Source organism: Stigmatopora argus, chromosome 5, assembly GCF_051989625.1.
Source record: "Stigmatopora argus isolate UIUO_Sarg chromosome 5, RoL_Sarg_1.0, whole genome shotgun sequence".
NCBI lineage: Eukaryota > Metazoa > Chordata > Actinopteri > Syngnathiformes > Syngnathidae > Stigmatopora > Stigmatopora argus.
In genome coordinates this window covers 16678834-16702973 of record NC_135391.1, presented here as the reverse complement: position 1 = coordinate 16702973, position 24140 = coordinate 16678834, and the positions used below count along the sequence as shown (strand labels likewise).

At 38.4% G+C, this 24140-nt stretch overlaps 1 protein-coding gene across 3 annotated transcripts in view; it reads left to right on the top strand.

Annotated features, from left to right (window-relative positions):
- The first annotated feature begins 3935 nt into the window (after window positions 1-3935).
- The window catches only part of rtkna (rhotekin a), a 67736-nt gene continuing 47531 nt past the window's right edge, over window positions 3936-24140 (top strand). For all 3 annotated transcript variants that reach the window (XM_077599999.1, XM_077599998.1, XM_077600002.1), the window contains exon 1: window positions 3936-4297. In XM_077599999.1, the coding sequence (XP_077456125.1) occupies window positions 4187-4297 (111 nt within the window). In that variant the 5' untranslated portion in view covers window positions 3936-4186. The remainder of the gene's footprint in view (window positions 4298-24140) is intronic.

Below are 24140 nucleotides of genomic sequence, written 5' to 3'. Positions count from 1 at the left end.
CCTAGTTCCATTTCATCAGGTGATGCTGATGTACCCAATTAAGTTTTTGGTGACTTGCATGACAGGCAAAGGACAAACATGAGCTTGTAATGGCATTTGTTGTCCAGCAGAAGTCAGGATCGTACAGAACAGTCAAGTATGAGTGAAAAAAATGCTTTCATAGACCAATAACTTGTACATAGTAATACATTTTGTCAATCTCTGAAGATTTTCCTCATGTTTTCTTCTTGCCTCGTTCTGTAAATTTGAGCTTCCACAGCAGCACTGCCTCTGTCATTTTCACACCCTGCCTCAGAAGACATACAGTAACATATGGCAGACATGATTACAGTCACACATCGATGAATGTAATCCTGTAAACCCTCAGGACGCTGGCATGGAAGTGATTTACTAGGGAGAGAGAAATTGGAAAAAAATGAGTCAGTGTAGGATGTAGCATTTATAAGTGTTGATCATTGAATAGGGGAGAGAAAACAAGACTTAAAGCCTCAAAAGGGAAACAGATGCAAGTGCCCTCAGATGTTACCCCATGCTTTGATTAAAAATCTTGATTTGTGTACAATTATTTATCATTCCCATGGATCTGACATTCTAAATATGATTCATGCCATAAGAAGTGCACTATAACTATGTTCTTTTATATTTAGAAGAGACAACCACATGATTGTAGACTCAAAAGCCACAGCTATGCCTCTGGGTCCCAAATACTTGAGTTCATTGAAAGGGAGTGAAATTGAAAAAAATGTTAATGCTGGTGACATGATACGTGTTTACTCCCACTTTTTCCCAAAATGTACGCTTCTACAAGAATTTGTCAAAATTTAATTCCCACTGGCCCCCTTTATTCCCAATGAGGAAAACAGCTTGATATCAACAGGAAGTAGTGACCTACAAAAAAGCCCCAAAATTTATAGGCAGCGGTTATAAAAACTACCCGAGTTAAAGTGCCCCCATCGCCACGCCTCCAACACCCATGATCATCAATTCCTTTGTAACATTTTGTCACTCCATGTATTGACTAGTTATGTTTGTTTTTGCTACAAGTGGGCATAAATAAAGGGGAAAAATATAGTTTGCAATATTAAAAAAAAGAAGATTCAGATAAAAGCAAACCTATCTTTTCCTCCCAGATGGATTTCAAATGTGCCATGACAAAGCGAACGCATAAGCACATTGCCGTGTGGAGCTGATCTGCCTGAAGGGCTCACATGGAGCCCCCGAGAGGACTTGAAAGGCGGGTGGCCTGCTTGGGGAAAGCATCCCTCAAACCTCCCGACCTCCTACTGACCACAGCGACATGAGGCCTGTAAACATAATCTGCAATTCCCCAACAGGCATCTCCCAGTTGGATCACATTGCTGCATGAGATGCAGCCCTTTAGCTATTTACACAAGCACGCATCAACAAACATCCTGCTTATAAATAAGGCACCAATGGGTGGGTCCTTACTACCGCAAACATGTAACTAGTCGTCTCTACATTGCATCAGAACTTGTGGTCCAAAGCCAACAAAGAGTAGCAATGTTTGTGTGTGGAAGAATAAAAAGTCTCATCAAGATAATGTGTAAAAAGACTGCACAATACCGTTTTTAAGAAAATCACTCATGCAATACTTTCTTAACCCACTGGCTGCCATTGATGGTGATAGATGTCTAATCCATCTGCACTTGAAGAGGTCGGCAGCGAATAATCGCTGGCATCCCTCCCGGTTACAATAAATTGGAAGTCAATCACTAAACTCACTCACTCATTGTAGGATAATAATCGATAATAATCCTTATATTCTAGTCCATAACTGTCACAGATCTGTTTTTAAGCTGCAAAGATCAAGTAGCAAGGAAACAAATAGTATCTTTCACGCTAGAATTATTATTTTTTTATATTCCTGAACCATCCTAGAATCCAATTTTGTTGAATCTAATAGGTATTGAGACAGGAAGAATGTAGCTTTGCCCCAGAAATAACCAGAAGGTCAGTTTTGTGGATCCGCATGTTTAGGTGGACCAATTCTATTGTGTGACCTGAGCGAGCATATAGGTATTCACCCTGTGTGCTTTCATCTACCCTGCTGGTTTCTGCTACTATGTGGATGTGGCCTCTGTTTGGCTGTGACTGATTTGTCCTGACCTCTGTGAATTCCACTCACAGCAGGTGCTTCAAATTGCTGGTACTGCCAATTGTCAGGCAGATTCCATTGTCATAAATTAAGTATTTAAATCTCAACCATGGTGACAAAGGCTACTTTACAGCCATTGTTTTACAGCTGTCGGTGGAATAAAATTCACGTGTAAATAATAGCCACAGTATATTGAAGTAATCAAGAAAAAGCAATACACATTAAAGTATAAAAAGAGAAAAGCACATCAAAAGCAAATATAATATAGTGAAAACACATTAAACACATCAAAACCAAATATAATAAAGAGAATACTGTTCAAATGGTCAAAACAGAAGGTTTTGGAAAACAATGTCCATTAATACTGGTCATCAATAACTATTTTAGCATTGATGCAAATGTGCAATTTATAAATCCAGATAACTATTTTAGCATTGATGCAAATGTGCAATTTGAGCCGGATAAATCCAGATTTCACCTTATTTTTATATAATGTAAAGTTTAACGGTTCTTTTGCGATCATAAATGAAAAATATGTACAATGTAACAAAAAAAGCAGCTGGCACTCACGAGATTCTTCATAGGAGTGACCAGGTTGCATAGGATTATTCTTATTCTTAAATGAGACAATAAGAGGGGGCGGCCCGGTGAACGAGTGGTTAGTGCGTGGACATCACTGTTCTGAGATCGAGGGTTCGATTACAGGTCTGACCGTTCTTTGTGGAGCTTGCATCTCCTCCCTCGTTGCATTTCTCTGGGTACTCCGGTTTCCTCCCACATTGCCAAAACATGCAGGGTAGGCAGGTTGAACACTCTAATTTGCCCCTAGGTATGAGTGTGAGCGTGAATAGTTGTCCATCACCTTGTGCCTGGCGATTGGCTGGCCACCAATATGGGGTGCCCCCTGCTTGGTGCCCGTAGTTGTGTTGTACAAGTTTAAGTTGCACAAGTGATTATAGACTGATTTCCAGTGTGTCGTCAGTTTTCCTCCTGTATGATAAAGTTGTCATGCAATGTCATTGGCAGTGGCTCCTTACCCGGTAACCGGTCAAATAATCCCATGGGCTATTTAGCCAGTAAGAATTCTGTGTGGGGTAAATAGTAAGAAACTACGACTACGGAGCCACTGCCTAAATAATAGTCATTAGATCCCTATTCACCTAATGTTAAAATCTATCAGAGTTGTGTTTTATTGCCATTGTTGTGCATGTTTATGTGTGCTTTTGTTAATAAATGTATGCCATAAAAGTTGAGAGTTATCTTTATATAAAGGTCCTTATCAATTATCATATTAAGGAAATAAACCTTATAAAATGTAGTTTCTTACTATTTACCCCACACTGAATTCTTACCAGCTAAATAGCCATATGGGGCCATATAGGCTATTTGACCGGTTACCGGCTAAATAGCCCCTGGGACTATTTGACTGGTTACCGGCTAAGGACCAACTGCCAATGTCATTTTATTAATTTCATCTGCACCAAAAATTCTCCATGATGACAAACGGCGGCCAAAAAAGAGTCTATGTTGTGATGCTCCAATAGGACGTCACTGAGTGTCAACCAAGATGCAGGACACTTTCAAAATAAAATAACGGACATAGAAAATGTATTTACGCTTTGGAAGATTAATAATTGTTTCGTAAACTAGAGATGTCCTATTTAGAGGCTTACGTAGGTAGAGGTGCCACTGGATTTATTTATTTATTTATTATTCAAAATAATTTACTTTCACGAATTTGGCGATTTTTTTGACTTATCATAAATTCCCAACAAGCAAGAAGGCATTCCTGTCACGTTACCGGTAGAAGTTAGTGTAAACTGGGCAGGGCAAACTTTGGTCCCGGGTTCCCTCCGGTAATTTTTGGTCACCGCACTAAGGGGTACACGCATTTAAAGTTGCCTCTGACAAATAAGCGACCCAAGTCATTTTTAACTTTATACCGTTTCGACGTGCTCGCTCCCCTGTGTGTGCCACCATCTGTATCCGGTGTTGGGCTCTCGTTTTCGGATTGAAGTCTCTACGGAGAACCGGCGGGGACTCCCCGCAGATGTGAGGCTGCTAGCAAGTATGTTTTGTCGGAATCAAACAACGAGAGCCACGGTTGCCCGTTGCTCGGCTCTTGAAATGGAAATACGACGAGGGAAGTTCAGAAAAAGTTTTTACGTCAACACATCACAGGTAGGCAAAGCATCGACACGCCATTGGGGGCAAACGCTCTATTTAAGTCTCTTGCCCTCTCAGTGAACTTCTTTTTCCAATTTAAATGCTTAATTTGAAGTCCCATTTGTGTCTCAACAGACATGCAATCCGTTAGAACAGGAACGGTTGGCAGTGATTGCTCGTTTCAGTGATGATAGATGTCCAATTCATTTCAACATTTCAACTCAACAGATCAATTGGACGTCTATTTTCGTCAATGGCAGCCAATGAGTTAGCCTTGTCTTTAAATTTAGAATTCTAAATAGTGTCAAGAAGTACTAGTAATGTTGAAATATATGAACTTTGAACTAATGAAAGGGCTTGATGTTACATGTAAAATCTTACTTTTTTCCCCCAATTGTGAGTAAGAAAAATTATAATATGCCACTGTTTACATCTAAAACTGGGGCTCATGTTGAACTAACTCATTTGGGGCATTTATAACCTCATTTTGAAGTCGTTTCGCTTTAATTACACAAGAGAGGTGCATTGCATTTTGCATATCGTCAAATAAAGTTTTAATTGCCTTTCCTATTTACACTAATATTCCCTTCTGTTTAGCATTATTCCTCCCCTCAAGCAAAGCATCCTAACTTCCCAACAGGGATTTGAGGGTTTTTGGTGTACATTTGTGGTTTGGTTGCAACTGAAACTTAATTTCATGTCTTCTACTTAATATTCCAAGATAGTTTAGTAATATAATTGTGTGCACCAGAAGGTTTCTACCTTGCTCAGCATCCAGTAAAAGTTGAAAACTATGGTGGAAACCCATCTCTGTATGAGAATGTTCTCTTTTATCCTGTTAACATCTGCTTCGAGTTGGCTACTGTATTTGAGCGATGCAGACTGTCTCAGACGGATTTCTAATCTTGCTCCCTAACTACTTTGACAGCAAGTCCTCCATCCTGCTTTGATGGAAAGTCTCTTCCTGCCTTTTGAATCCATGACACCAACTTTGGTTTGCTTATGGCTTTTGGAGTCGTAAATAGTAAAGCTATACTGCATGCAGCTAACATACCAGTAACATCACTAATATGGCACAGTAGTGAGCCCCTCCAAAATTCATTGATCCAGTGATTATTAGATGTGTAAGAGTGTATTGATCTGGATCGAGACATCGATTGTTCATTCATTCATTCGTTTTTCAACCTGCTTATCCTTGCCAGGTCTCGGGGGTGCTGTAGCCTATTCCAGCCACAAACGGGCAGTAGGCGGGGTACACCGTAGTTGCGACACATCGATCGAAAGACCTTACATCAAAACAAATTGTGGAAGCTTTAGTAATACCCACAAATATTGCTTAAGGAATCAATATTGTATCATCGTGAATTTGGTGATTTATAGATGGAACGATACAATTTGGTTTGATACATCGATCATTCAAGCAAGGATCAATCAAATTGATCAAATTCCACAGCATTGATCAACCATCTTTTAGAATATTTTTTAATTCAAAAAATGTTTCCGTAACAAAATCAAACTCAAAAGTGTTTATTTTGCTAGGTTTGTATTTTTTGTTATATCATTTAAAACAGGTTAGATTTGTTGCAGTACACCAAACCCTTCTTCTCTCCAAGTTCTGCCTGCTTGTAATTTAACCAGCAGTCAAAATTCCCATTATAGCTTTTATTATCTTTTTAGTGTTGTGTTTGTGTCTGCAGTTCATTTCCATATTTTTGTTTTTGTTGCCTGGTTGTCAGTGTTAAGCTTAAGTAAAATCAAGGTTACAGTTGGTGCCTTTTGAAGTCAGACACTGAAATAATAAGTGTTTACTGTGTTGTCCACAAATGTGAGCAGCTGTTTCAGTTAAGTCAAGTAAAAAAAATACCCACAAAAAACATTTAGTTTGTTTTGGCATCAATAGTTGGGTTGTTTTATCCAAAGAGGAAAAAACATGAGTACATTGATAGCCTCCCTGTTAAATAAAAAATAAAACCCAGTGAACTGTTGTGTAGTGCAATGGAATCACCTTGGTAACACAAGCAAAGTTACATTATTTGGAGTCATAAACAAAATGCTGACATGTGCAAGGCACCAAAAACTTAGATTTGAATAGATGTTCTTCTATCAGCGCACTTGTATTATTGCTGTTGATTTATTTACAACCAAGATGAGATAAAATATCGTGGAAAAAGTTCATTTTGTTTCCTGACAGACTCAAGATGACAGTTGCTGACTCATCTTTTAAGAAGTAGCCCAAGTTCGAAGTTTCTTATTGTGGCGCTGATAATAAGAATGTGGTGCGTTGAGAGAATTGTGTTTCTGTGTGTGTTTTGAATTTGGGGACTGAACTTAAAATTGAGGCTCCCTCGAGGAATGGTAATGGTAGAAAACGAAAAAACCCCATTAAAGATAAGGTATTGATTCTGTCTCTATTTCCAGCTGTGAATGTGTTTTGCTAATATTACAATGAAGTATTACTGTATACTGGTTTGCTCGGGTGCAGTTAACCCATTGTTGGGGTCCAATGTATTTTTCCTGGGAAGTGGAAATGAACAAATGTTCATTCAACGCTCCCAGTCACAATGGATTGGACATACATTGCCATCAAAGGTGATGTAAGACGACTGTCTTTCACATTTATTCACTCCCAGTTCATATGGAGAGTCAGCTTGAAATATATTTGATGTTCAGTCAGTGGATATATGTGATCAAAATGAAATGGTTAAAATGTTGTGAATGCAGTCTGAGCATTAAATCGTTTCTTTAGCTTGCTTCGGCATAGGGACAAATGTAGCTTGAAATCAGAAATTGTCAAACGTAATGACCTACTCTTATTGTCAAACATATTCTAAAAATAATGAAGAATCAAGCTGTAGGGAATTTGAGCGTTTCTCAGGGAATCACCTAGATTGGATGAAACCAAACTAAGCAAGCAACTCCATAGACTCCAGGCTTATTAGGAAATTTGGCAAGTAACTGTATAGATTCAAAGGCTGTTCGTGGCATCAGTCGTGGAGGTTTTGGCATGGAACCGCTTATAGGTGGCCCGTAGTCCGCTGGGATAGGCTCCAGCACCTCCCGCGACCCTAATGAGGATAAAGCGGTTCGAAAATGAGATGAGATGAGATTTTATTTGATTTTAGACCTTTTGTATGGAAGCATATTGTTTTTCATTATTCATTTTCCATACCGCCCATCCTCAAAAGGGTTGCGGGGGTCGCTGGAGCCTAACCCAGCTGCCTTCGGGCGAGAGGCAGACTACACCCTAGACCGGTCGACAGTTAGTCGTAGGGCACACAGAGAGACAAACCACCATCTGCACTCCCAATCACACCGCCACCAGTGGGAATTTAGCCCTCGCCTGCCCGCACTGAAGTCAGGCGAGTGAACCGCTAAACCACAAGGCGGCTGGAAGCGGAATTTGATTCACTTAAAAAAGCCATGACTTTAAAGCTTATATATTTATATATATATATATATATATATATATATATATATATATATATATATATATATATATATATATATATATATATATATATATATATATATATATATATATAATATAAAAATATATAAAAAATATTTCCCAAAAATAACAGCTAAAATAAATTATTTAGAAAAACTGAGTTAAAAAAATAATTAAAAAAAAAACACCCCAATAATAAATTAGTCAGAAAATTGGTCAGGCCTTTATTCATTTATTTTTATTTTTTAAAGTGAATGCAACACGCCTCTGTACTATTGTAATGAAACAGCAACAACGAAAAATATTTTGAAAATATTCTCTATTCCTTTTTTTTGTTTTATAACATTTTAAAAGAAAAAACAAAAAAGGAAGAAAAGTTAAAATTTAATAATAATACCATGTCAGTGAGTAACATTTATTTATATATGAGCTGATGATTGGCTCATTGCACAAATGATCTGTGATTAAGCAGCTATCATACTTATCTTAAATCGCTGCCCTAATATGACGGAAATGTTTTGCATTTCAATCCCTCACACTTTCTGTTCTGTAGTTTTTTTTTTTTTTTTACGGTCTTGGGAACAATGACGCCTCATTTGCATTAATTCTAAGTCTTCTGTGTCAGCTAAAGCCACCCAAGGGTGCACTGAGTGTTATGACAATAATTAACATGAAATACAGTATATTCTATTTCACTATTTTAATACTTTGAGTTATTTTCTAACTCGGCAATGGTCACCTAACCAGTCCACTTTACTGTGGTTACCACCAACTAAGCCTTAAAGTGGTTTGGATAAATATTGTGATTGTGTGAGAGACAGAGAGGGAGATGACACACCCACTTGGACACAACCCTCCCAGATACATGAAGGTCGTCATTTATATTAGTGAAAGCTTTTATAAGTGTTTAGTTTTTGTTTCTATATCCACCATGTACATCCAAAACTAATATGGTTACAGAGAATTTGCCTTTTTTAATTAGCATTTCTGTTGTTTTTCCTTTTTTTTTAAGTTAACATTTTCAACCTTTTCAGGGACAGGTTTGCAAAAGATAAAACATACGATTTTTAACCCTCTGAAGAGCTTGTAACTGTCATTTAAAAATAACTAAAAATATTAAAATCATTAATATAATATTTTTGATAATAAACATTGTGTTTTTATATTCCAATTATGTTTGTAGAATTATTATTTACAAATAAATACAATGTTAATGAAAAAATCTAAATTAAAGAAAATGAAATTAATAAAAAAGAAATACACATACAAACCCAAGTGACACTCAATTTTAAAAAAATAGTATTTGTGCCATTGGCGGTGCTAGACCTTCAATTTTTTTGTGATTCGGGGGGTGAATGAACGGATGTTTAGCTTAATAGCTGCTAAAGGGTTAAAAAATAAATCACTCGTTAAAAGAGTGCTCTAGGTGTACTGAACAGCCACAAAATATCTGAAATAATCAACACCAGCCCCTCCAAACAAAATAAATTGACTATTATTGCCATCAATGGCAATAAATCAGTAATTTACACATGAATTTTTCAACTCCTGGTAAATTCCCATGGGTGCAGACTTCCAAGACAACCTGTGTGGGAACTGGTTGATGAACTCAGCTTGCTAATGTGCCTGTACACCGGAAATAAGTAAATAAAAGCCGAATCTCAGACCGTGAGCCAGCTGAGGAAAGAGTGGTTTCCAAGGAATGACAAAATGTTCTTTCATCGCCTCAAAGGGGCTCTTGTGTACCTCATGAACAATGGCTCTTCGCTGCTCTGCAGCTCCAAACTCTTTCCTACGTCATAAAATGCTTTGCAAACAACCTTGTGGTGCTCAAGATTGGATGCTAAACTTCATCCTTTTGCCAGAATCTGGCTGTCGAGGAAGTGTTTTTGGGCTTTCACAAATTATTATTTTGAAAAGGTTTTCACATGTGGCGTCATAATTACAACCCAATACTTACCCTCTGGAATAGTACACGTGCCAACGTCTATACGTACTCTGATTCAAACGTATAATTGACACTCTTCATATAGAAAGAATAAGACACAACTTAAAAGAAAGACTACAACATTTGTTAAATATAATTTATTATTTATTTTTAATCGGCCCTGGTGATTTTCAGTGTGTTTTAAGAAAGAATAAACGTAAGAGAAACATGAAATGAGACAAAGAGCCACCATATATACAAAATATCATTATAATCAAAGAGCCACGTTTATTTTGGCCAGGAGCCGTGTGTTCATTACCCATGCTATTGATTATTTGTGTTCTTTTCTCTTTTGGTGGGGGGGGCCGTAAGGTTGTTTAACCAATTTGTTTGTTTTTGTCTTCTTTCTACCCTATTTTTCTGCTCGGTTTGTATGTTACAATTAGGTCACCTTACTTTGTTTATTAACTACAAGCAGGGGTTTCCGGCTTTGCCAGTTCCACCTGCTTGTTTAGAACTAAAAGACAATTGTTTCGCTATTTAAAAATATCTCTTTTGAAAAAATGGGTGTTTAACAAATAAAAGATTGGGTTTACACACTTAGAGAAGGTGAAAAAAATCAATCACTCGTCTATTAGAAAATTCAACTCTCTACGTTGCACGGTTTGGACAAACATAGGGAGAGAAGCTTAACATACACACACTCACCCATCCATAAATCACGCTTTATAAGGATTAAAATCTTTTTTTTTTTTTTTTCGTTTGAAATAAGAACATATTTATTTGTTATTCGTTTTAATATATAAAATTCAAATGTTCTTTCAGAATAATGAATTCAAAATAAAATATTAAATGTTTCCCCCTTTTTAATTTTATAAAGGGCCATTTTTCAAAAATGATTGAACAATCAAATAACAGATTGTAACTAATAAGAAGCTCAGAAAAGGTCTTTCACTTTAATGACTGCGAAAATAGTTGACCACTAATTTCATTGGAATAAACTTGTTGATGAATATATTTGCTTTCTAGCAGAAAAATGCTCTTTACATTCCAAACAAAGTTTGGCAAGCTGCCTCTTTTGGAAGCTGTCTTTTTATGCTGAGGGATTTTTCGCCAACTAATGTTCAACACGTTTTGCTATCATTACACAATCTTTGTGTGCATATTGCTGTGAAGCTATATTTCCTCTTTTGCCCAAGCATTAGCGTTTAATCTGTTTCTTCACTTACTTCAAGCCATGAGAACAAATCAGCCATCTCCTACTACTAAGCATATGATTTGAATGGGCTGTTTATTGCAGAACAATCCGTTATTGTTCATCTCTAAAGACTTTATGTATTTCGCTGCAAAATTCAAATGAAACTGTGTGTACTCACACACTAAGATTTTGAGCATAATACATCTTTTTCTTTTAGAATTTCACACATAACTGGTAATGTCCTTGTCGCAATGCAGAATTCGCCCCTTCAATCTATAACGGTCTCATTTGCATTTTTACGCACTGAATATTACCTCATTTGTTTGTGAGGACAACAAAGCCCTGAAGGTATCTTCTTTCCCATTCTGCATGACACATGAACACTCACCTGCTGTCTAGTAGTAAAAAGATGTTGTCATCCTCTGAGTCAGAGCTGCTCATCTTTGTCAAAAGCAACATTGTGCTTGTGCTTTCCGTCTGCCATTGACGACACTAATCATGACATTTAAAAAAGAAAAAAAACAGGAACTCATTTTAAGAAATTTCATTTGCTTTCATTTTTGTTTTGTATATACGTTTTTAATGTAAACATTCTCTTTCAGTGATTTTCTTAATAATAAAAAAACGATAAAACTTATGTACTGATTTTAAATCTTAAAAAAAGGGAAAAAACAGTAAATTGATCTTTCTACAGAAATTTTACATGAATTTTAATGTACAAAAAAACAAAGTTGACACTATACTATTTTTTTCGTTATCTCCAACGGACCAGTTAAATATAGACATTACTTTCACAGACTCGTCTTCATTGTATGACAGAATAATACAGCAATTGGTTTGTACATTTATTTTTGGGATTATGTGTCATTGGATTGGATTGGATAACTTTATTCATCCCGTATTCGGGAAATTTCATCGTGACAGTAGCAAGAAGGGGGGAATGCAGATACAGAAAAAAACACAGTTACAAGTTAGGCAGTACAGTAGCAAAGGCCGCAGAACAACAAAGCAAAAGCACAAAGTACAAAGCAAATCAAAGTAAATGGGATCATTAAGAATCACCAAATCAAATCATTAAGACAGAAAAGCAGCAAAAACACAAAACGAACAAGAGTGGACATGTAACCAAATGAAGCAAGCATCATGTCAAGACATATGAGCCAATGTAACAATAAAATCAGCTCTTTTTTGGGGTGAAGATGAGGGTGGCAGTGACGCCTTTCTTAGAACAGAGATTATGTACATTATTTTTTTTACCAAAAAAAAAATACTCACGGACCAGTAGAGGCCCGAGCCCCAGTGGTTGGGGACCACTGATGCATGTGATTTACTCTTGCTGGCGACAGGTTTCATATCTGTGCCCTGACTTGCTCCTGATGATCTCATGTAAAAAAATAATAAACTCCAGTATAGTATCCTATCAATTGAGACCTCCAACGTTTGAGTCACACATAAAACATGGGGTTTGGCATGTCTACACACGAACCAAAGGCTTCTCTTCATACATCCATTTAACAACTGGCTGTGATTAGTCATTCATTGCAACTGTTCCTTGTGTTGGTTTGGGTTTCAGTCACTTGTACAAATTCACATGTGGACAGTGACTGAGCCCTTAATTGTAGCACTGAGCAAAGTCCACCGGATTTTCTCAATAACATGCGCTTTGCTCACCTGACGTTTGGGTAGACAGATGGAAGTGATAGCATCATAGGAAATTCTCACGGCAGTTGTGCAACTTTTTGTATTTTTGTTGCAAACTATTCAATGAATCGGCTGCTCATCAATCACATTCTTTCACATTCATTTCCTTTCTAACTGTACCTACCTCAAGAGATTTGTATTATGTGGGGCACTCTCCTGCTTTAAGGCTCAGGTCCCCGGATGCCACAAATAAAATGTTCCTTTTTTTATCTCCTCCTCTAAAGCACTAACCCACTTTCCTGAACACTCAGGAAGTCCTCTTTTGTCTTTTCCTCCGAACTGTCAGAGAAGATTATTGTTTGTTCTGCGACTCTCTTTTTTGATTTATCTTCATCTTCTTTTCGGCATTTGCTCATCACCCGACGTGACCTTCGCTGAAGCCAGTTTGTGCCGATGTTAACTGGGTATAAAATAAGAGCTTGGCTGCCATATGCCAAAAGTATCTTCTTGTGAATACGAGACCTTGACATTAAACAAATGCTAACCCACTCCCCCACCCACCCACCACACATACATACTCACCACTCACCTATACGAATGTCTGGATATCATTTACAGTCTGACATTTAAGGCTGGCCCCCTATGAGTTATTGTTCAAGTTTTAGCAACACGAGTCTCTTGCGCAGTGTTCTTTCTTGTTCCTTTCTTAGACTTCTCAAATGCACCCACAACTGTGCACTGTTATCAGTCTGTAACCGGTACAAGTCGTTAGGCTTATGATTACACACCTTTTCAACCATTCCATGCCCCGAACAAAGACCCTGCTGTGTTTTTCTGCTATTCATCAAATAACCATCTGACCCAACTGTGAAGTAGATGGAGTCAAGGCCCCTCTTTTGTACATAGGAATGCACTGTCAAGGCGGGTGCCGCTAAGGAATGTTCTTACTCTGTGTATTTTAAAGGGTGAAAATGCATTTGTACTGGCCAGTTAAACTCGATGTGATTATTGGTGACCAGAAAAATCATTTTATTTGCTACATTTTCCCCCCCACACCAAGACACTATATTTTTGCAAAATCAACACAATCTCGCAGAAAAATAAAAAAACTCAAAGACCCTCAAGTGTTGGAAATTCCATTCCACTGGAAAACTCTCAAGTTGAATACCTCTTCCAATTCTTTCATAAAAATATTTTGGGGAAAAACCTGCGGCGAAAGGGTTAGGGCTGCCATTTTATATCAGCTCATATATGTATTCTGTTACTCATGGTTTTACAAAAACTGAGAAGATTTGAACTATGAATATTATTTGCCTGACTTTGGTGCTGGCAGTCTGGTTTCGATTCCCACTCAGTGGCAGTGTGATTGTGAGCGTGAGTAGTGGCCTGTCTCTTTTTGTGCCCCACGGCTTACAAGTCTAGGATGTAGCCCAACGTCAGCTGGGACAGGCTCCAGCAACCCCCGCAAGCCTTACCAGGAGCTACGGTATGGAAGATGAATGAATGAAAATATTTGCATAGAAAAATCCCAATGTCTCATTTTGATTAATTAAAAAGATACTTATCTGCTTTATTTTTTTATTACATGTTTTGTCTTTTTCGGCTGCCCTGCAAATTTCAGTTAATTCAGCTAATCTTTTAGCAAGATATTGTGAAATTTGTTTTCTGACCTCTGTGACATTTGGACTTTGACTTCATTACGTGACAATTTAATCTCCTCTCGTATTTCATATTGCAAATTTGATAATAATCCTGTAATTCATTCTTGAGTTAACCTAATCAAAAGAAAAACAAAACAAAAAACAAAACAAAAAACAATTCCTCCGTTAACACGAATTTTATTGCTGAAATGAATTTTTAATTGTTCTCAAGCGATTATTATTGTTTGAAACTTAATCTCTAATAACTGTTTTAATGTCACCCCTCCCTTTGTCTGTGAATCTGTTGAGCTGGACTATTCGAGAGCAGATGGGTCATAGAAGGCCCAGCTGGTTCGCCTGAGCTTTAATGTGCTCTTTACTGAACCCCGGTGGCAAATTGGCTTGTCCATTCTGGTCGTTATGGTCGCGCTGTTCCTGCTGGTTCTGCAAATGTTATGTCCACTAAGGAAATCATGTGTTCATTATAGTTTGTTTATTTTTGTCATTAGCATGATCACCTAAAGGCGGAAAGCATGTTCCCGTGCAAAAACATTGGACAAAACCGTGGTAGCGTGATGAAAAGTGGTCCATTTAATTGATTTACAGTTTACTGCTTAGAAAATTACATTTAAAATGATTTTTAAGTTCCATTGGTGGATATAGAATTCCGATCCATTTCAACTGTAATGGTTATCATTCGATTGCTGCCAGCCCCTCCCAGTTCAAATGCATTGGCTGTCTATTGCTGTCAATGACAACAAGTGACTCCATTGACTTTTGTCTGTCACATATTTTTAATTAATTAATACATTCATATCCCGTACCGTGCATCCTCGCAAGGGTTGCTGGAGCCTATCCCAGTGGACTTTGGGCGAAATGCTTACTATACCCTTGACTGGTCGCCAGTTAGCCATAGGGCACATAGAGAGACAGACAACCATTACTACGCCCAATAATTCCACCACCAAGCCAGAATTGATCCCACCCTTGGTCACACCAAAGTCAGGCGAGTGAAAACCTAGACCAGGGGTGTCAGACTCGGGTTGGTTCGCGAGCCACGTTAACGTCAACTCGATTTCATGTGGGCCGGACCATTTTAGATATAATATTTAGATATTTTTTTTTATAAATGGATTAAAAGAACTGGATTAAAAGCCCTGAATATTCAGGTTTTTATAGATCTAAAACAATGTTTATTTGAGCTTTTTATATATATTTTTTAGATTTTACAAAATGATTTTTGAACTAAAAACACAGGAAAAATTGATTAAAAAATTACAATTATTGATTTAAAAGGGGGAAAATCAGGAAATTTAATATACATCTATACTCTTCATTTTAATTTGATCCTAAAACAGAAAGTCGGCACTCATGATTTACTTTCCCGGGCCACACAAAATGATGCATCGGGCCAGATTTGGCCCCCGGGCCGCCACTTTGACACATGTGACCTAGACCATCAGGTGGCACATATTCTTAATACTGATTTAATATGTTCTCAAATGTGACAAATTATTGGACTGCATAATGTTAAATACACCATGTTAAATACTACACACACAATTAAATTAAGTGAAAAAGCATAATAGTAGTAATACTGTAACAAAAAATGTCAAGCTCAATATCTATAACATTAACTAATTATTTGAAAAAGCATAACAGTATTAATACTATAACAAAAAATGTCGATCTCAATATCAATCACTAACTGATTCTATAAACCTGTTGCTCACTGTTTTCAAATACGCCATTATTATTTTCTGTATGATTTAGTTTTCATGCATTCAGAATTTTTATATTCTTATATTAGTAGTATTTGGACAGTTTATGTATATTTTACCCCATAGGAGATTGATTTTTCAGGCCTTACACCAGGGGTAGGGAACCTATGGCTCGGGAGCCATATGTGGCTCTTTCCATGGGTACATATGGCTCTCCACTAACCTGTGAGGTAAAATATGGAAATCATTGGTGAGAGAGCTGAGTCCCAAACGCACTAACAAGAGCGCCACTGCGGCGTCGACACTACCTGTACCCCTATTTTAATCATAATTTTGTTATTTTATGACTCTTCTGCATGCATGATATTGTTGATATTGATTTCGTACGCCACCACATAACAATGTTGTCAAAAGAAATCAGACTATTTGTACGTTAAAAGTGATGAAATGACCAAAAAAATGACACTTTCATATATTTTTACTTTTCAATTCCGAGAATGGCTCTCAAGAAATAACATTAGAAAATATGAATTGTTTATGGCTCTCTCTGTCAAAAAGGTTCCTGACCCCTGCCTTACACAGTAATATACATTTTTCTGAATCATTGTCCACATTCACTTGTCATAGTTAACTGGTTTTAACATATTATAGCACTTTGGTAACATCTTTGGTTTCAGCATCCCTATAATGCTACATTATAACGAGTTTTTGCATCAATGCACCACATTTTTTTGTTCACCAGTATGATGCAAATCTATATTTATTTCTCTAACAAATGTGTTCCTAAATCCAAAAGAGGGCGCCATTGCTCCACTGCAGTCTCTGTAACGTAAAAGGTTACAAGTGTCTATTTATAAATCTATGACATGCATTACTTTGTTGAAGAGTTCACATTTTTGTTCTGTGAGCACACGTTTTTAGCACACTTCTGATGTTCAAATCTCGACTTCAGCTTCCTTGTGTGCAATTTGCTTGTTTTAGTTACTCTCAATGCTGTCTTTATTCCCCCAAAAATTATCTTTAATCAATTTGAAGACTCAAAGGTGTTAATGCTGAATGTGTGCGTGGCTGCCAAGCAGTTTTGCGTCTACTTGACCTTTGCCAAGAGCTCACATTTGACCCATGTGAGGCAAAGATTTATAGAAAATGGAAGGATATATATATTTTTTTAAATTACAAGTCAGTATAAACTTGGACAGGCCTTCCGAATATACTGGAGAAGGAAGAACTCTTAACTGTATATGCTAAAAAGTATTTTTTTTCTTAACTCTCTGAATGATTTGTGTGTCTGGCTTGGAGTATAATTTTTTTAACATGACTCTTTGCGACGCCCCTTTCATCTGATGTTAAATTAGAAGCCAGATCGGTGAAAATTTACTGAGTCAAACTAATACACCTAATAACAAGGTAGACTGCGGATGATATTTATGATGTCGTTGCGGTGCTGCCGCGGTGACAGTTATGAGTGTGTAGCTGTCGAGGCAAGTCTTTTCTTCACGCTTTGTACCCAAGGACTGAGCTCCAGGGGGATTTCTCCATGATACGTCTGCTTTCGCAGCTCATCACTCGCTGCTGTCATCGGCACAGCAGATGTGAGTCAGTGCCTACCATGACTACACCGAAGAATTGAACACCTCTTGCCATAATTTTTTTTATTGTTCTCGGGTAGACAAAGAAGCATCATAGGGTTTTACCTTTCAGACACACTTCACAAATGGATGACCTTGCTTCATGGAGCAAATGTCAAGTTGTATGCATATATCAACTGTCAGATAGCTGTGCCCTAAAAAAGTATTTACACCCTTTCTTAATTCTTAATATTTTTTTCATCCTTCTACCATGACTTTAAATGAATGTGTCACTACTACATGTCCAATCCATTTGAACTGGGAGGGCTAGCCACGAATAAACATTTATTGCGAACATCCATTCATTCGTTACCACCACTCCCGGTTCAAATGGATCAAACGTCTATCTCTGCCAATGACAACTAAAGAGTTCTTGTTTGAGGTATTCATCCAAACATCTCCCTTGAGATTTTCTAAACCAGGGGTCGCCATTCTGTGGCTCCAGAGGTGCAGGAGGCTCTTTCCTCTATCTGCTCTGGTGCAATTTTAAAAATAAATAACTACCGTATTTTCACGACTATAAGGCGCACCGCATTATAAGGCACACCCTTAATGAATGACACATCTTATTTTTTTCCATATATAAGGCGCACTGCATTGTAAGGCGCACTGCTCTGCATTACACTGGTCTACCGCACCGCATTATACGGGTCTACAGTAAACGCTGGGGTTACGTTATGCATCCACTAGATGGTGCTGCGCTAAAGGGAATGTCAACAAAACAGATCAAATCTAAATCCAGTTTCTAATATTTTGCAAAATTACAAAAGATTGGTGTGTAACTCGCTAAGTTTCAAGGAAATTAATCACATTTGGCTGCCTTTATAATTGAGTTTTGACATTGAGGGGTGCACCGTCGAGAACTTGCTCCGGGGTGCAAAATTCCTCGGTATGCCACTGTAAGGAATTAATCAAAATATTTTCAATAATTGGGCAAAAATTATATTGGCGCTTAGCATGAGAAAACTGCTATTAAATCAAAAATTAATAGCATACTTCTGATGTTCAAACTGCTATTTAATCAAAAATTAAGTATTGATGACCCCTGGGACTACAACAAAGTTCCCACCCAAAATCAAGGAGAAAATTGCGTTTTTTGGGTTAGTGGTTGTGGATTTATATGAAAAAAAAATAAAGAACTATGGGGAACCTTCCGAAGGAGCATTGGAGGATACGATACAAGAGACGAACCCGCAATCCCAAAATGGAGTATCACCAGCACTTCGTTCTTCTTGGACATGTTGAGTCAATGTTGAGTACGGAATAATGTTCGGAATTAGTGGTGCGCAGCTCCAAGCATGCGGTCAACGTGGAGAAAATCATGAGCCAATCAACTAGCTCCAAGTGTCCCAACCAATAATTAGCCGCATTGTGATCACGCAGTGTGTGTGTGCACTGTGCACAGCGCACACAGAATTTGACTTTGAATGCATGGAGAAATGTGAGCAATGTGCATGCAGGTGTGTTTTCTGCGCATTTACAAATTCCTCACACGCTACGGAAAATGGCTGAGGAAAATTATAGGAAATAATTTTGCCTCGGCAACCAATAATTGATCATTTTTCAGCATAAACATAAACATATTTACACCGTGAAAGCTCAATTGAAAATGTATTTATGGCAATATACTGCAATAATTTTCTACCAACTATTTCTTGCCGACCCATGGCTGGGATAGGCTCCAGCAACCTTTACAACAGGGGTCCCAAACTTGCGGCCCGCGGGCCAACTGCGGCCCGCGGGACGATAATTTGCGGCCCCCGTCTTAATATGAAATATCGATTTTTTTTTTAAATTTTATTTTATTTTTTTTTTTTTTTTTTTTTACCCCTTTCCCCATGATGGCGCCGTTTAAGTGGCAGCCAGTGGCAGTACGTCTGTCCACTCATGTTTTTCTTGTTTTACATGAAAAATTAGAGGGAACATTGACATGCACCTGCTTGTGGCAGGTGTGATACTGGTGTGCCGATAGCGAGCAATGATGATGTCGTGACCGGATGATTCGCCTAAAGACGTTTCGCCGACGGACGTTTGACAGACGGACAGGTCGTACTAGTATTTGTTAGTTTAATGATTAAATACAAATACTAGTATTTGTATTTAATCATTAAACGCTGTTTTCAGCTGGATTTGACCGAATTTGAGAGCATTTTGAGCCGTTTGGCGAATGGACGTCTATAGACGTTTTTTTGCCTCCATCGCGATATCATCCAGTATTTGTATTTAATCATTAAATGCTGTTTTAGGATGGATTTGACCCGATTGCTGTCATTTTACGGCTCGGTTCTGCTACATCTGCCTGCCCAAGAGTGCTTATTCCCGGACTGCCATTGATGGTAGACGAACATTGATTTTTACTATAATTTGGAAAACACCGGCGGCGGGCCGGATTAAAAATCCTAACGGGCCGTATATGGCCCGCGGGCCGAGGTTGAAAAACTTGTACACACACGATCCGGCGGGGCGAGCGTTCGAATCCCGTTTCGGCGAAACCTCCGTTCGGCCGAATGAACGTTCGGTGGAACGTCCATTCGGCGACCTGCCCGTCTGTCAAACGTCCGTCGGCGAAACGTCTTTAAGCGAATCATCCGAGTACCGATGATGTCGCTCACACTGGTACTCAGTGCGCTCAGGGAGGTTGTCTTTCTGCTCAGACCAACAAAAAATTAGAGGGAACTTTGGTTCGGAGCTGAATGAACCAATCACGGTGAGATATACGGCTCTGGAGGGCGGGACATCGGCCGGGCTGTCCAGTGCCTCGCTCACTCACTCATTCATTCCTCCAATCAGCTGGGCGGAGGAGAAGCCGTGAGGCCGATCACTCCGCTCGGCGCGCACACTCCTCCACTGCTCTCAGCATAGAACTGAATGAGGCGCTATGATCCGTGATCCAGCCTGTGTCAGTGTCTGTAGCCATCTCCGCGATTGAAACGGAGAGCGAAAGTGCACATGCGCCACAAACCCGCGCGACTGAATGTGAAAGATCAACCCGAGACTCATTCCAAGTAGAAAAACATATTACAGAGCCCCAGAGATGTCTCTTTCAAAGCCTGCCGTGAAGAGAAAGGTCGGTGATGAGCACAGACAGTTTCAAGAAAAGTGGGGAGTGCAATATTTCTTTGTTGAACACAGGGGCACCCCGACGTGTCTCATTTACACTGAAAAAGTTGCGGTGCACAAGGAATACAATTTGAAACGTAATTGTACTATGAGACATGCTGAGGAGTACGAAAAATACCAGGGAGATGAGAGAGCCAACCAGGTTGCCAGTCTTAAAACACGTCTTCTGAGGCAACAGGATCTCTTCAAGAAGGCTACCAAAGACAGTAATGCAGCAGTCAAAGCTAGCTACGCCGTTTGTGAGTTGATTGATCCTGTGCTAAGTGATCCCAAATGGCTCATGGACTTGGCTTTTCTTGTTGATATCACACATGAGCTTAATGTACTGAACAAGAAGCTACAAGGCCAGGGGCAACTTGTCAGTGCTGCCTATGACAACGTGAGAGCATTCTGCACTAAACTTGTGTTATGGAAAGCCCAGCTCTCTCAGACAAACCTTTGCCATTTCCCAGCATGCAAGGCTCTCGTGGATGCAGGCACACCATTCAGTGGTGAGAAGTATGTTGAGGCCATTTCGAAGCTACAGGAGGAATTTGATCACAGATTTGCAGACTTCAAGACACACAAAGCCACATTTCAAATTTTTGCGGACCCCTTCTCCTTTGATGTGCAAGATGCCCCTCCTGAGCTTCAAATGGAGCTCATTGACCTGCAGTGCAACTCTGCACTCAAAGCCAAGTTCAGGGAGGTGAGTGGAGAAGCAGACAAGCTTGGGCAATTTTTGAGAGAGTTGACCCCCAGCTTCCCTGAACTTTCCCGAAGGTTCAAGCGGACCATGTGCCTTTTTGGGTGCACATACTTGTGTGAGAAGCTCTTCTCCACCTTGAACTTCAATAAGTCCAAGTACAGGTCCAGACTTACTGATGAGCATCTTCAAGCTCTACTGAGGGTCTCCACTGCTTCCTCCCTCAAGCCAAATGTGACTATGTGAGAAGAAGTGCTGCCAGGTCTCTAGCAGCAAGGAGTAGGCAAAAGAAGCCGTGTTCAGAATATTTCATGTTCAATGTTCCATTCAAGTTCAGAAAGTTAAAGGTTAAAGAGCTGTTAATACAGACATTTGAAACGGAATAAAAATAATTCATTTTCTCTACTTAGCCAGCCAGTGTATATCTACTGTATGCTCATTAGTATTATTTGGTTTTATATTACTGATTGATTTATTTTTTATTCATCTTTAAGTTAATTTATTTAATTCATTATTTTTTGTTAAAAAATAAAGATATTTGATAACGTTGGAAAGTTTTATCAGTGCTTTTCTTGTGGAAATCCTGATGCGGCCCAGTCTCACCCAGACTCGGCCTCTAGCGGCCCCCAGGTAAATTGAGTTTGAGACCCCTGCTTTACAAGGATATGGAAGATGAATGAATGAGTTTTTGGTTGAACATAGGGATTGTACAAATAATTGCTTAAATCAGGGGTGTCAGACTCGAGTTGGTTAGAGGGCCGCGTTAACGTCAACTCGATTTCATGTGGGCCGGACCATTTTAGATATAATTAGATTTTTTTTATAAATTGATTAAAATAACTGGATTAAAATCCCTGAATATTCAGTTTTTAATAGATCTAAAACAATGTTTATTTTAGCTTTTTTAATATATATCTTTAGATTTTACAAAATGATTTCTGAACTAAAAACACAGAAAAAATGATTAAAAAAATACATTTTTTGATTTAAAAGGGGGAAAATCAGGAAATTTAATATACATAAATACTCTTCATTTTAATTTGATCCTAAAACAGAAAGTCGGCACTCATGATTTACTTTCCCAGGCCACACAAAATGATGCGGCGGGCCAGATTTGGCCCACGGGCCGCCACTTTGACACATGTGGCTTAAATTATTGTTTTCAACTGGAGGGTCAAAGCAACTCTGTAATTGTAGCACGACTGCAAAAATCTAGTACAAAGCCATATTTTTAACAGCCAATCATCTTTCAGGGACAGAGACTCTAAAAGTTTTCTTTACAAAGCTTTAATCTACATCCTCTTAGTACTTGGCTTTCTTCTTTGGCAAAAGTAGTGGCTTGAGTCACCTGCCTGAATGCATATCACTGTGACCTGTCATTGTGATAATGACATAAGCCTTCTCTCTGATTTGTTCTGTTAGGATGGTTTGGTCCAATGGTGAGTCAGTCTGTTGTTTTGTAAGATATGCCTGTGGTGTTTCATGTTCTGAGGATTTACTGCTGGTTTATTGCGGATGCTAGAAACACAACTATAAACGTTGGTGTATATGTGCTCAGCAGAGTCGAAACTGGTGACACAAACCACTGTGTTTCGTCCACTGGCTCAACACATTCATTGTTGTAACATTTATATCCTTTGAATATTCTTTGAAAAGAACCATGTGCTAACCCTGCCTTGATTTGTTGCTGTACCTTAAAATAATAATAATAATAATAATAATAATAATAATAATAATCGGACATAGGCTTTGTCATCATTATTGATTCGACAAAAGCCTAATTGTCATCATACCCAGCTGCGTATGATGAAATTGGTAAAATCTCTAACTCAATTGAATCATCATGCTTCAGTGTCATTGACGCTTTTAGACGTCCAATCTTTTAGGACTGGAAGGGCCTAGCAGTCCAAACGGATTGGATGTAAATTGCCATCAGTGGAAACTAATGAGTTAACATATGAAATAACATCTCTGTAGATTAAACAATACAAGCTTTGTTGATGTGTTTCTTTAGTATGAGTGTTTGGATATGCCAAAATGACTGTTTGGTCAATGTTAAAAAAAGTTAATTTTGAGAATAAATGTGACTTTTCTCTCACCATCAATAGCAGCCAATGAGTGTAGTTTAGAAAACCAATATTTGCAATCTGAAAGCTGAGACCAGTCGGTGAGCAAAATATGGACGACGGCTTCCTTGGCATCTTTAAGGTCTTAAATGTACAAAACTGGACAAATTGCCTTCAAATATCTTTGAAAAGTTTGCCGTGGAGTTCTTAATTTCCTTAAATCTTAATTTGAAATTGTGTCTCAAATTCAAGCAACAAAGAAAAATGTTCTGACTGTTAACGCAAATTAATGCATTTTCCGACAATTTAAGAGTTGATTGATTGTTTTGCAAGGTCGAAATTGTCACTGAAAATTCCATTAAATTGTGTTCTAGATAGTCATGAAGTGATCTTTAAAAAATACATAAATTTCTTTTTTGAGACCAACTGAAAATAGGATTTTTTGCACAAGAAACATCCTCTCCATTTTACCTCAAAAGAAATGGGCTATTCAGCTTCTCATCCATCTGAAATTGTAAGGAAAGGCATCACAGACGTTCTTGTGGATGGATAGAAGGTATTTCCCCCAGATGGACTCTAAAATCCTGACTCAGACGAACGGCATCACTAAAGCTACAAAGCTCAGTCCGAGTCCACATTTCACCCATTTTCACTTGCGCATTAACTCACATTCTTCCGGACGTTCCAGAATGCTTTTGCATGTGTCCACATCCCGCCCTTTGCACCAGCCACTCAACTATTTCTACCTTAAGAACAATAAATCTGCACCGTAAGTGTGTGTATG